Source organism: Doryrhamphus excisus, linkage group LG2 (genome assembly GCF_037039965.1).
Source record: "Doryrhamphus excisus strain RoL-2023G ecotype Guam linkage group LG2, RoL_Dexc_Guam_v1.1, whole genome shotgun sequence".
Taxonomy (NCBI): domain Eukaryota; kingdom Metazoa; phylum Chordata; class Actinopteri; order Syngnathiformes; family Syngnathidae; genus Doryrhamphus; species Doryrhamphus excisus.
The window spans coordinates 24,828,150-24,840,178 of record NC_136358.1 but is presented as its reverse complement, the minus strand read 5'-3'; the positions used below and the strand labels follow the sequence as shown (position 1 = coordinate 24,840,178).

General features: G+C 40.9%; 1 protein-coding gene across 8 annotated transcripts in view; it reads left to right on the top strand.

Moving 5' to 3' along the window:
* Window positions 1–99: 99 nt before the first annotated feature.
* Window positions 100–12,029, top strand: part of ryr2a (ryanodine receptor 2a (cardiac)) — a 75,428-nt gene continuing 63,498 nt past the window's right edge. For all 8 annotated transcript variants that reach the window (XM_058061896.2, XM_078788904.1, XM_058061898.2 and 5 more), the window contains exons 1-7: window positions 100–272; window positions 8,628–8,747; window positions 9,206–9,310; window positions 10,250–10,324; window positions 11,035–11,113; window positions 11,318–11,430; window positions 11,631–11,730. In XM_058061896.2, coding sequence (XP_057917879.2) covers window positions 225–272; window positions 8,628–8,747; window positions 9,206–9,310; window positions 10,250–10,324; window positions 11,035–11,113; window positions 11,318–11,430; window positions 11,631–11,730 — 640 coding nt within the window. In that variant the 5' untranslated portion in view covers window positions 100–224. The remainder of the gene's footprint in view (window positions 273–8,627; window positions 8,748–9,205; window positions 9,311–10,249; window positions 10,325–11,034; window positions 11,114–11,317; window positions 11,431–11,630; window positions 11,731–12,029) is intronic.

Sequence of the window (12,029 nt, the reverse complement as noted above, 5' to 3'; positions counted from 1 at the left end):
TTTCTTCCTGGGATGTCTTGTCTTTACCAAAAACGGCCAAAAGAGGGCGCTAGAGCTGCTCTGCGCGCGCACATGCACCTGTGCAGTTCCTCCCAGCGTGTGCGCGCGCCAATGACAGCAGAGTCCGCGGTATGTCGGCTTTAAACGCGTGCGCGCGCACACAGACACACACACACACACACACACACTGCGACAGCGCGAGCGTCCCACGGTGACAGCTAACCATGGCTGATGGAGGGGAAGGCGAGGATGAAATCCAGTTTCTGCGAACTGTAAGTCCCGACTGTGTCGCTATGAATGGCGTCTAGCCGTGACTGCGTGCTCGTTTATGGACGTGCTGTCAGGGCAGCCGGTTTACCGCATTATCGGCGGCGGCTCCCAGCGATATAGTGGAGTCACCGGCCCGGAGCTGCGTGCATGCCTCCCGCTGACCGCATCGATGAGGGGGGCGATGGAGGAATGTGTTGCAGTTGGGCTTCCGATAATGCGAGTTTCGGTATCGTCTTCGTGGGTTTGTGTGTCGGGTGGATGCGGGGGGCGCAGTGCGGTGCTGAGAGTCAGCATAAAACTCTGCTGCATCTCCTTGTCTCTCCTCCTCTTCCCTCCCCAAGCCAAGCCGTTAGCAAAAGCTGCAAAAGGCAACATAATAAAGTTAACTCCGGATGAACTTCTGGGTTACAAAAAGCTGCTTGGTTTTACGACTGCTATCAGACCAGCATCCACGTACATTTCTCAGGCCCTGTGAGAAAATGACCAAAACACGCATGGCCCCCACTCTTTGGGGGGATTCTCCAATCACAGCCACGGGACTACTGGGGCTCCACCACACCGACAAAGCTGCATTCCCTCATGGAATCATGTTGACAGTTGGAGCGAATAGAAATAGACACGGTTTCAGAAATTTACTATATCATTCAAATTCAATTTATCTCTTTGAGAAAGCTAAAAAAAGTCAACACTAATTGTGTTATTGTTTCACAATTGTAGTTTTACACAGCTCGCTAATGTTAGCTCGCTAATGTTAGCTCGCTAATGTTAGCTCGCTAATGTTAGCTCGCTAATGTTAGCTCGCTAATGTTAGCTCGCTAATGTTAGCTCGCTAATGTTAGCTCGCTAATGTTAGCTCGCTAATGTTAGCTCGCTAATGTTAGCTACAGTAGCGGCAATGAGCACTAAATACCTATAAATATGACTACAAATCATTCAAATTACAAAGACAAAACCACAAATTTGTTAGTAATATGTAAAAGGAGTACTACAGTACTACTCTCAATAAATATGAGGCATCAGTAATACTGTCTACTCTATATTACTGTTGCTCAGCTATTAGCTAACTGTCATTAGCAAACTTGGTTTGTTATTGTATATAAGTGAAATTTAAAATCATGCCACATAGTTCAGTCCCAAATGGTAAATAATTGCTTATATTTGTAAATACATTGCATGGTGGGCCAGTGGTTAGCGCGCAGACCTCACAGCTAGGAGACCAGTGTTCAATTCCACCCTCGGCCATCTCTGTGTGGAGTTTGCATGTTCTCCCCGTGCATGCGTGGGTTTTCTCCAGGTACTCCGGTTTCCTCCCACATTCCAAAAACATGCTAGGTTAATTGGTGACTCCAAATTGTCCATAGGTATGAATATGAGTGTGAATGGTTGTTTGTCTATATGTGCCCTGTGATTGGCTGGCCACCAGTCCAGGGTGTACCCCGCCTCTCGCCCAAAGACAGCTGGGATTGGCTCCAGCAACCCCCACGACCCTTGTGAGGAAAAAGCGGTAGAAAATGAATGAATGAAAGGTACATTTTGAAATGTATATAATTGTTGCCATTTTTTTTTTACAAAATAAACCACTAATGTTATGATAACATAATATGTCATCTTTCACTCTCTTAAGTTAGACAGGTTAGTTTTTACCCTACTGATGATGTGTCGTTGCAACAGTAATTGGTGTTTGTGACATTTTTTCATACTGTCTGTAAAAGGTTTGCAGCATTTCTTGATTTGCTGGCTCAGCTGTATTATGCTGTATGATGGGCTGGTTTATTTGTCAGCTGGTGGAAGCATGTTATTTACACTGTAGATTTACACTAGACTTAGTAAGGTTGAATTATTTACAAAAAATGTGTGGGGGTGCATTCAGCATCGTCCAACCTCCTCCACACGCTCGTTGGCAAAATAGTCCACTTCATTTTTATTTGTGCTACATTTTTCATTTATTATTGGGAGAGAATTTTTTTCTGAATGACATTTTTATCATGTGACACCCCTACTATATTTTTAGGATAGATTTAAGATGCTCATAGGTCGCATCAGTCACTTCCTTTTCCACGGCTGCTGAAATCTGGGAAACAATATGCAAATATACTTTGACATTCTTTAAAAATTTACTTTTTCAACAATTCCGAGTAGGATGGATCCCTTCCAAAACTATTTTGCTTTTCAATGTTGGTGAGAAATGAAAAACATCTGATCTTTTGGTGACTGTGACTGTAGGGTAAAAATTGAAACTGACGTTGAACATGATCTCCCCGTGGCAAGTGAAGCATCACACACCATTAAATCACCATTAAACATACAGCTGACCAGTACATTCATCCCAGCTCTTCACTGCATGACAGCAACAACTTTGTAATCCTGTTTTGAGAAGATGTGAGGAACAGGCTAATTAAAGCCAACCATGCAGTAAGAATTGTTCATCTTTCTGGCTAAATGTAAAATTCACCAGTTCCTTGGTAGGTTAGCTCCCAAAAGCAAATAGTAATATGGCGTAAATATGGTGTAATGGTAGAAATAGTAATATATCGATGTGATCAGTTGGGAGAGGACTGCCAATATGAAGTCATTATGAAGCTTCTGCAGCTTCCGCATGAAACTTAAGTGTTCCATTTCACAGTTTAATGAATTATTTAGGATCCTCATTAGCGGAGGACGTCCTTGGGGCGAGTGGTCCAGGGATTTGTATTGTCCCCAGAGAATTCCTCCCAATGAGCCTCCCACTTATGGAAAAATGCTCCAATCGGATCAATATGAACAGATTTCTGTAAAAATGCGTGTGATTGGAACATGTCTTTCAATCGAACAATCAAACAGTGATTAAGTTTATTGATGCAATGTAAATTGAATCTCTGTGCAACATTAGTATTATTATTATTATTATTATTGTCCAGATGCTAGTTTGGAGATTGTTTGTATGAGTATAAAACCTATTGTGCCCATTCTGTCAGTACAATATTATCCTAAATTCATCAAGGGAGCGATGTTCTCCATGTAAGGCCATGCTGACCGGGCTGAGCAGAGAGTGACTGTCGTTGTTTAGAGCAGGCTGAGGACCAGTAGTACAGTAGTACTTCATACGCTGATAAGACTATTACTGAAATTGGAAAACTAAACTGTTACTCACAGAATTTCACCTGACACATTTCCCCTTCTGGGACGTATAAAGGCATGTCTTATCTTATATTTGGATTTGGATCTAAACCTTACCTGGTGGTCCGATGTCCCTCACAGTCATGAGCTTTGTGATGATTCTGGACAATGCTAATGATTATAATATGGCAGTTATTTTACAGATTCATATAATACATGCAGTTCACATCGGCCTACTTCAGTGAATGGCAAAGAAAAGTAGCATCATGTTTTTCTCCTCCATGACCTCCCGTTGAAGGATACACTGCAGGTGTATGTGTGCAAACATTTTGACGAATGGGCTCTGAGGAGCACCTCATAGATCACGAATGACGATGCTATTTAAAGCTATAGGTCCATTTTATACTGTCGTGTTATGGTTACATTGCTGTAATTATGATGGTCCCTTCAGCCTCAATGTGGCAAAGGTACCACTGAATGTACTGCTCTAAGTTAGGGTGTCCCATATAAGACCTCATGGGGGAACGGGACAGTACATTAAATAAACTGTTGGAAAGTGAAGCCACTTGGTTTACCTCTACAGAGAAAGACGCTTGTGCCCGTCTGATTTTTAGTAATCTCCCCCCTCCATCCCATGTACAGTACTTGTTTTGAAAATCAATGGTAATGGTTTTATTTCATTTGAACATGCATCAGATTACAATTGAGTGCATCCCATAATCAGTTCACAGTTCCACATGTCCAAAAGGAGTAGGAAGAAGCAAAACTTATTAAATCCTACCCCTCCATCTGGTAATTACAATCAGTGACTTACATTTGTTCACTTCCTGCTTTCCTAATATAGTTTAGGTTTTTATTAAATTTTATTAAATTTTATTTTTGTCACATACTAATTTAATTTAATTTAATTTAATTTAATTTAATTTAATTTAATTTAATTTAATTAAATTTTTTGTCACGTACCAAAGTATATGATATGACCATCCAATGACATAATGGGTACCATAGTAAGTGTCAATATAGTGATATATATAGCACATCATGACTGGTTCAAGACTCTTCATCCTTGTATTTAGCAAACATCAACTGCTTGTATTGTTTCTTGAATTGGCTCATCGTTGTGCATTGTTTGAAGTCCTTACTCAATCCATTTCGTAGTTTGATTCCACATACTGAAATGCTATGGCTTTTTAAAGTAGTCCTAGCATAGAAGTGTTTCAAATGTAGTTCTTCCCTGAGATCATATTTCTCCTCTCTTGTAGAGAAGTATTGGATGACATTTTTAGATAATTGGTTATTTTTAGCCTTATGCATTATTTTATCTGTTTGAAGATGAACTATATCAGCAAGTTGAAGTATTTGTGATTTTAGAAATAAGTAGTTAGTATGTTCAATGGCCTGCATCAGTTGGTGCAGTCCTGATAAAAAACAAAACATATAACATACCTGAATAATATTTTGGACTCTTTTGATATAACGACATCTCATGTGTTGATGTGTTTAGGCTAGTCTGGAAGCGCACTTTACTTATCATGTTATTTACAATATCAACAGAATTCATTGATCTGATGTATTTATTTAGTACACAGCCGTCTCTAGTCATGAAGCCGAATGTTTCCCTGTTTTTCTCTCCTCTCTGCTCTGATTACATCATCATTGACGCATCCCTTCCTCCACACTGACTTTGCCAAGCTTTTAAACCCTCCTCCGCTGACCTGCCCACTGTCGTTTTGTGTATCTTTCAAATCCCTGAATGCAACACACACACAGAAAAAGCATGAATAGGTGCATGCATGATTTCACTTCAATGTTTACTGTTTTATCACAGAATGATATATTTCCTTCCTGTATGGCTTGAATTCGACTTACCTTTTCTTTATTAGTGACCAAAACCCTCCAAAATGCACTACTTTTGTTCTTCCTGGAAAGCCCAAAAATTGTTTTACAATTCTAGTTTTACATGCAGAAAACAATTGAAAATGCATACTAATGCAAATACACTCACCCCTCCTTACATCGCCGTTTGAATCCCTCTCCCTTACTCTGTCCCGTTTTGCCAAAAATCAACTAAAGATTAAATGATGGCTGTTTTGTTACAAGACGTCAGTCATGTTACATTGATTCATGCTACAGTGCATGTGGTCAACCTGATGTGCTCTCATTCAGTGTGGAAGTGGTATGTTTTTGGCTTCTTATTTTGTCCTTCATCCCCACTAAGCTTGCCATCATGCTATGTGCTTATGTCCCAAACCCAAAGTCGCTTCTTGCAACGCTTTATATACAGTATGTGACGTAACAGGTCAAAGCACAAAGCATAAGTGCCATTTCACATTTTTGGGAGGCACATAAAGGCACAGTGGAGCTAAATATATAAACAGTCAAGCTGTGGAGTGGAAGTATTGTCATTTAGTGCCTGAAACATCCTGACTGAAGTGTGAACAATGGAGAGCTGTAACTATTTTCTGCAAAGGAATTAAACCTATGACATTTAAGCTGAAACAAACTATGGCCATAGTCTGATTCCCGTGTGTTTGTAAACACAGCAAGTGTCTGCTACTTGTCCCGTGTGTGTGTGTGTGTGTGTATACGGAGGGACATGCTATCAGAAAGTCATTGTGTTGATTTCCAGCAACCTTATATGGCTCGGTATGTAAGTGGTATTCCCTCCGCCCACGTCTTCCATGAGTAAGACCAAGAAACGTGGATGACAACTACCCGAAACTATTTCATATAACCAAATAGAAGATTGTCCACGCTATCAGAAATGTTTTAACAAATATGCCAGAAAGTGGAATGACATGATATTTTACCCTACACACCTTTCACCATCTTGGATTTACATTTTCAGTCATTTTTTAAGGAAAGACTTGTCATACATTTGCAGCTTTTAGATAGTTTTCTGGAAATCTCAGTAGCCGAAGCAATGCATGGTCACGTGACACATCTTGGAGCAGCTCTGCGTGTGGGTGTATGTGTGTGTGTGGGGGGGCTGAGGAAAGAGGAAGCAGGTCCGGGGTCAAGTGATAATGCTGTGCAAGACAGACAAGAAGAAACCTGACTGTAGTTGTGTTGCAAATATAATACATCACATAAGAATCTAGATTAGATTAGATTAGATTTTTTTTTAGATTAAATTTTTATTCGAATTTTTTTTTTTTTTTAACAATTATCTTTATTTTTATTGCTCATGTTACTGGTACAGGGCAACAAAATGCAGTTAGCATCCAACCAGAAGTGCAAATTTATAAATAAGTAAATAAATGAAGTAATAAAATAGAGCTGTAAAAGGACAGATATATTTACTATATATTTACTATATATAACTATAACAGGCTATGACTATGATACAGTGTGGGTATATACAGGGATATAAATATAAATATATACAGTGAAGAAAATAAGTATTTGAACACCCTGCTATTTTGCTATTTCTCCCACTTAGAAATCATGGAGGGGTCTGAAATTTTCATCGTAGGTGCATGTCCACTGTGAGAGAGATAAACTAAAAAGAAAAATCCAGAAATCACAATGCATGATTTTTTAACAATTTATTTGTGTGATACAGCTGCAAATAAGTATTTGAACACCTGTGTATCATCTAGAATTCTGACCCTGAAAGACCTGTTAGTCTGCCCATTAGAAGTCCACCTGCACTCCATGTATCATCCTGAATCAGATGCACCTGTTTGAGGTCGTTAGCTGCATAAAGACACCTGTCCACCCCATACAATCAGTAAGACTTTAACTTGTAACATGGCGAAGACCAAAGAGCTGTCCAAAGACACCAGAGACAAAATTGCACACCTCCACAAGGCTGGAAAGGGCTACGGAGCAATTACCAAGCAGCTTGGTGAAAAAAGGTCCACTGTTGGAGCTATCATTAGAAAATGGAAGAAGCTAAACATGACGGTCAATCTCAATCGGAGTGGAGCCCCATGCAAGATATCACCTCGTGGGGTCTCAATGATTCTAAGAAAGGTGAGGAATCAGCCCAGAACTACACGACAGGACTTGGTCAATGACCTGAAAAGAGCTGGGACCACCGTTTCCAAGGTTACTGTAGGTAATACACTAAGACGTCATGATGTGAAATCATGCATGGCACGAAAGGTTCCCCTGCTTAAACCAGCACATGTCAAGGCCCGTCTTAAGTTTGCATATGACCATTTGGATGATACAGAGGAGTCATGGGAGAAAGTTTTATGGTCAGATGAGACCAAAATAGAACTTTTTGGTCATAATTCCAATAAGCGTGTTTGGAGGAAGAAGAATGAAGAGTACAATCCGAAGAACACCATCCCTACTGTGAAGCATGGGGGTGGTAGCATCATGCTTTGGGGGTGTTTTTCTGCACATGGGACAGGACGAGTGCACTGCATTAAAGAGAGGATGACTGGGGCCGTGTATTGTGAGATTTTGGGGAACAACCTCCTTCCCTCTGTCAGAGCATTGAAGATGGGTCGTGGCTGGGTCTTCCAACACGACAACGACCCGAAGCGCACAGCCAGGAAAACCAAGGAGTGGCTCCGTAAGAAGCATATCAAGGTTCTAGCATGGCCCAGCCAGTCTCCAGACCTGAACCCAATCGAAAATCTTTGGAGGGAGCTCAAACTCCGTGTTTCTCAGCGACAGCCCAGAAACCTGACTGATCTAGAGAAGATCTGTGTGGAGGAGTGGGCCAAGATCCCTCCTGCAGTGTGTGCAAACCTGGTGAAAAACTACAGGAAACGTTTGACCTCTGTAATAGCAAACAAAGGCTACTGTACCAAATATTAACATTCATTTTCTCAGGTGTTCAAATACTTATTAGCAGCTGTATCACACAAATAAATTGTTAAAAAATCATGCATTGTGATTTCTGGATTTTTCTTTTTAGTTTATCTCTCTCACAGTGGACATGCACCTACGATGAAAATTTCAGACCCCTCCATGATTTCTAAGTGGGAGAAATAGCAAAATAGCAGGGTGTTCAAATACTTATTTTCTTCACTGTATGAATGTGACAAGATATAATAGTAATTATGTACAGTAGTGCAATGAAGTAGTGCAATGAAGTGACGGGGGGGGCTATTGGGGGGCAGAGTTCAACAAGGAAAAAGCTGTTACTGTACGTGGTGGTTCTTGTTCGTAAGCTACTACATACAGCGTAAGATGTATGTAGTATATATGTAGTATGTGAATGTAATGTATGTGAAATGATGAGCACAGCTCCTTGACTTTTCCTGACTTAACGTTCCTAAGATGTCCATGTGTCTTCTTAGAACGATGAGGTGGTTCTTCAGTGCTCGGCCACAATCCATAAGGAGCAACAGAAACTCTGCCTGGCAGCTGAAGGCTTCGGGAACAGGTTGTGTTTCCTTGAATCCATCTCCAACTCCAAGGTACAGTCGACCCTCACATTTAGTGGCTTCGCTCTTATCACGTTTTTTTTCAAACCCAGATTCATAAATCAGGTTTTGTGGTCGAGTACGTCTTATTATTACACACCGACCATCAACAAATGCCAGACATACATATTTCCTTGAACTCTTAGCCGACCTGATGAGGAATTGTAATCCGGCATCGGGACGGGAAGATCACGGATTATACGCATTTGTCAAAAATACTACTACTACTACTACTACTACTCTGTGCCCAAGTGTTAGAACAAGAAAAGTCAGCTATGTCTGTGCCATGATAGCCTTCTCCCAGCATGTTCCTAAAGAATTGAAAAAGGGGGGCCAATGTTTGGAGCTGCCAGAAGGAAAAAAGACGTGCATTTGAGGAGCTTTCACTTCATCTTGTAGTATTCTTACAAACACAAATGTACACAAATGTTATAAAATGTGTGTTGTTTCAGAATGTACCTCCAGATCTGTCAATCTGCACTTTCGTGTTGGAGCAGTCACTGTCTGTTCGAGCACTTCAGGAGATGCTGGCCACTACTGAGGAGACCAATGAGAGCGTGAGTAGGAACCGAGACCAAACACATGGACACACACTGTATGTCCAAACACTTGCACTTTTTCTATGAGAGCACTTGCAGCTAGACACTGTCGGTGGTAAACTACATCCGTTGACACAGCCACCCTGGGATGGACTGATGGACATGTGGTGGCCGACTCACACTAGCAACCTCCACCAAACATATATTTACATTAATTATATGCACCAGTGGGGGCGACACTGGAGGCAAGTCGGGTGGAGGGTCTTGGTCAAGGACAAGACAGCAAGGTGACCAGGATGGAAGGAAGCATCAGCAGGGTTCCAACTGGCAAACCTCCATTTCCTGGAAGACCTGCTCTACCTAGAGAGCCACTGCCCCTCAACAACAAGGTGCTGGAGCCTATCCCAGCTGTCTTTGGGCGAGAGGCGGGGTACACCCTGGACTGGTCGCCAGCCAATCACAGGGCACATATAGACAATTAATAAATTAATTATCAATTAAAATTGATCAATTAAAATCAATTAATAAATAAATTAATAATAATAATAGTAATAGTAATAACAACAACAACAATAACGAAGACAGCTGGGATAGGCTCCAGCACCCCCGCAACCCTCGTGAGGATAAGCGGTAGAAAATGAATGAATGAATAATAATAATAATAATAATAATAGTAATAGTAATTACAATAACAACAACAGCAATACTAATAATAAGTCTATATGTGCCCTGTGATTGGCTGGCCACCAGTCCAGGCTGTACCTCGCCTCTCGCCCGAAGACAGCTGGGATAGGCTCCAGCACCCCCGCAACCCTCGTGAGGATAAGCAGTAGAAAATGAATGAATAATAATAATAATAATAATTTTTTTTCACAGATGCTGATTTGATTGTAAAAATATTTGAATGCTCCCACTGTTCTGAAGACTCTTTTTGTCTTTCTCCTTTATTTTGTAAAGACGGTCCAAGGCGGTGGCCATCGCACTTTACTATATGGGCATGCTGTCCTTCTCCGTCACTCTTACAGTGGAATGGTTTGTACACACAAACATGGCATGATTCATTGCTCAAATTCACACTTTCTCACTACAGTCCCCCGTTTATCGCTGTTCATTGGTTCCAGACTCAACCGTGATAAGACAATTTCTGCAAAGCAGGATTCGGTATGAATAAATGGTATATTAATGTAGTTTGAACATAGAAAACCTGTTTATGACTTTAGAACCCTCCAGATAAGAAATAACACCCCTATCACCTTTACACTCATAGTACCTCATATTGTAGACATGAAAAGCGATAACAAGACATAAGAACTCACATGTTAGCATCTGTGGTATTTTAAACATAATGTGTGTCTATTGCATTCCATGCTCACAATGACTTTATTAGCATGACTGCTATCAAATGCACACTAGGATCACAGCTACCGAGCTGAGTAGTTAGCCCCCAATTAATGTATTCTAAACAACTAAAATCGTACCACTTCCACACAGAATGGGAGGAATATTTTTTTTCTCTATTCACCATTATCAAACTCGATAGGACAGTTAAGGTAATGTAACATTACTGCGACCAGCATACTACAATATGACCTGTCTTTCAATATTTTGGAGTAATAATAGACCATCAACTCCACAGAGTGAGGAAGCGATGTCGGAACCATTGAGTGGCGAGGGACGGCTGCGGTTTTAATGTTTGAAGGCATGACAGATAAATGTATTGTATATATTCTTCCTCTTCACAGTACTTGTGCTGTCTGTCCACCTCCCGCTCATCCACAGACAAGCTGGCTTTTGATGTGGGCCTGCAGAAAGACACCACAGGTATTTATAGAACATCTCTAAATCTTTTATCAAATACAAAGTCAATGTCTTCATTTGGTCCTCTGAAATCTGCTCAGATTCTTTCTTCATCATGATTAGTTTTTCATTACCGACACCTTTCCATGCTGCACTGTCTTAGGAAATACAGTGACATACTGTATATTGTTTCCTTTATAATTTCTGTGTGTGTGTGTTCGTGCGTAGGTGAGGCATGCTGGTGGACCATTCATCCAGCATCAAAGCAGCGTTCCGAGGGAGAGAAGGTCAGGGTGGGAGATGATCTCATCCTTGTCAGTATCTCATCTGAGAGATATCTGGTAAATAGCTTCACATGTTATGTGTTTTTAAAACCATGAACCCTGTCAAACACCGTTGGAATCAACAAGAATGAATAATGTCATCCAGATCATGGATGGGCAATGATTCCTCATGATGGAACGCAGTTGAGGCTTAACGGCCCAGATGGAGACATGTTGAGAAATGTCTGATTGTGACTCAGATGTTTGTGTTTCTACAGCATCTATCCTATGGCAATGGCTGCCTGCATGTCGATGCAGCCTTTCAGCAGACGCTTTGGAGTGTGGCTCCAGTCTGTTCTGGCAGTGAAGTAGCACAAGGTACAGACATCTTTCTTTTCTCGCTCACTTTGGTGCCCTGCCTTTCTTTATTTGCAGGGGGTGCCACACTTAAATGTTTCAGATCATCAAAGAAATGACAACACAACCAAAAACTAAATGTCATTTTTACATTAAACTTTTTAAATCCAAAGCTGTGAAAGGTGATGGCCCCCTAAAGCTAATAATTGGTTGGGCCACCATCAAGCCTTAGTGATAACTTTATTGTGTGGACGAAAAGCTAAAACTATAAAATACTTTGCCGTTTCCTTGGCAATAGCCATGTAGTGACCATCCCTGGG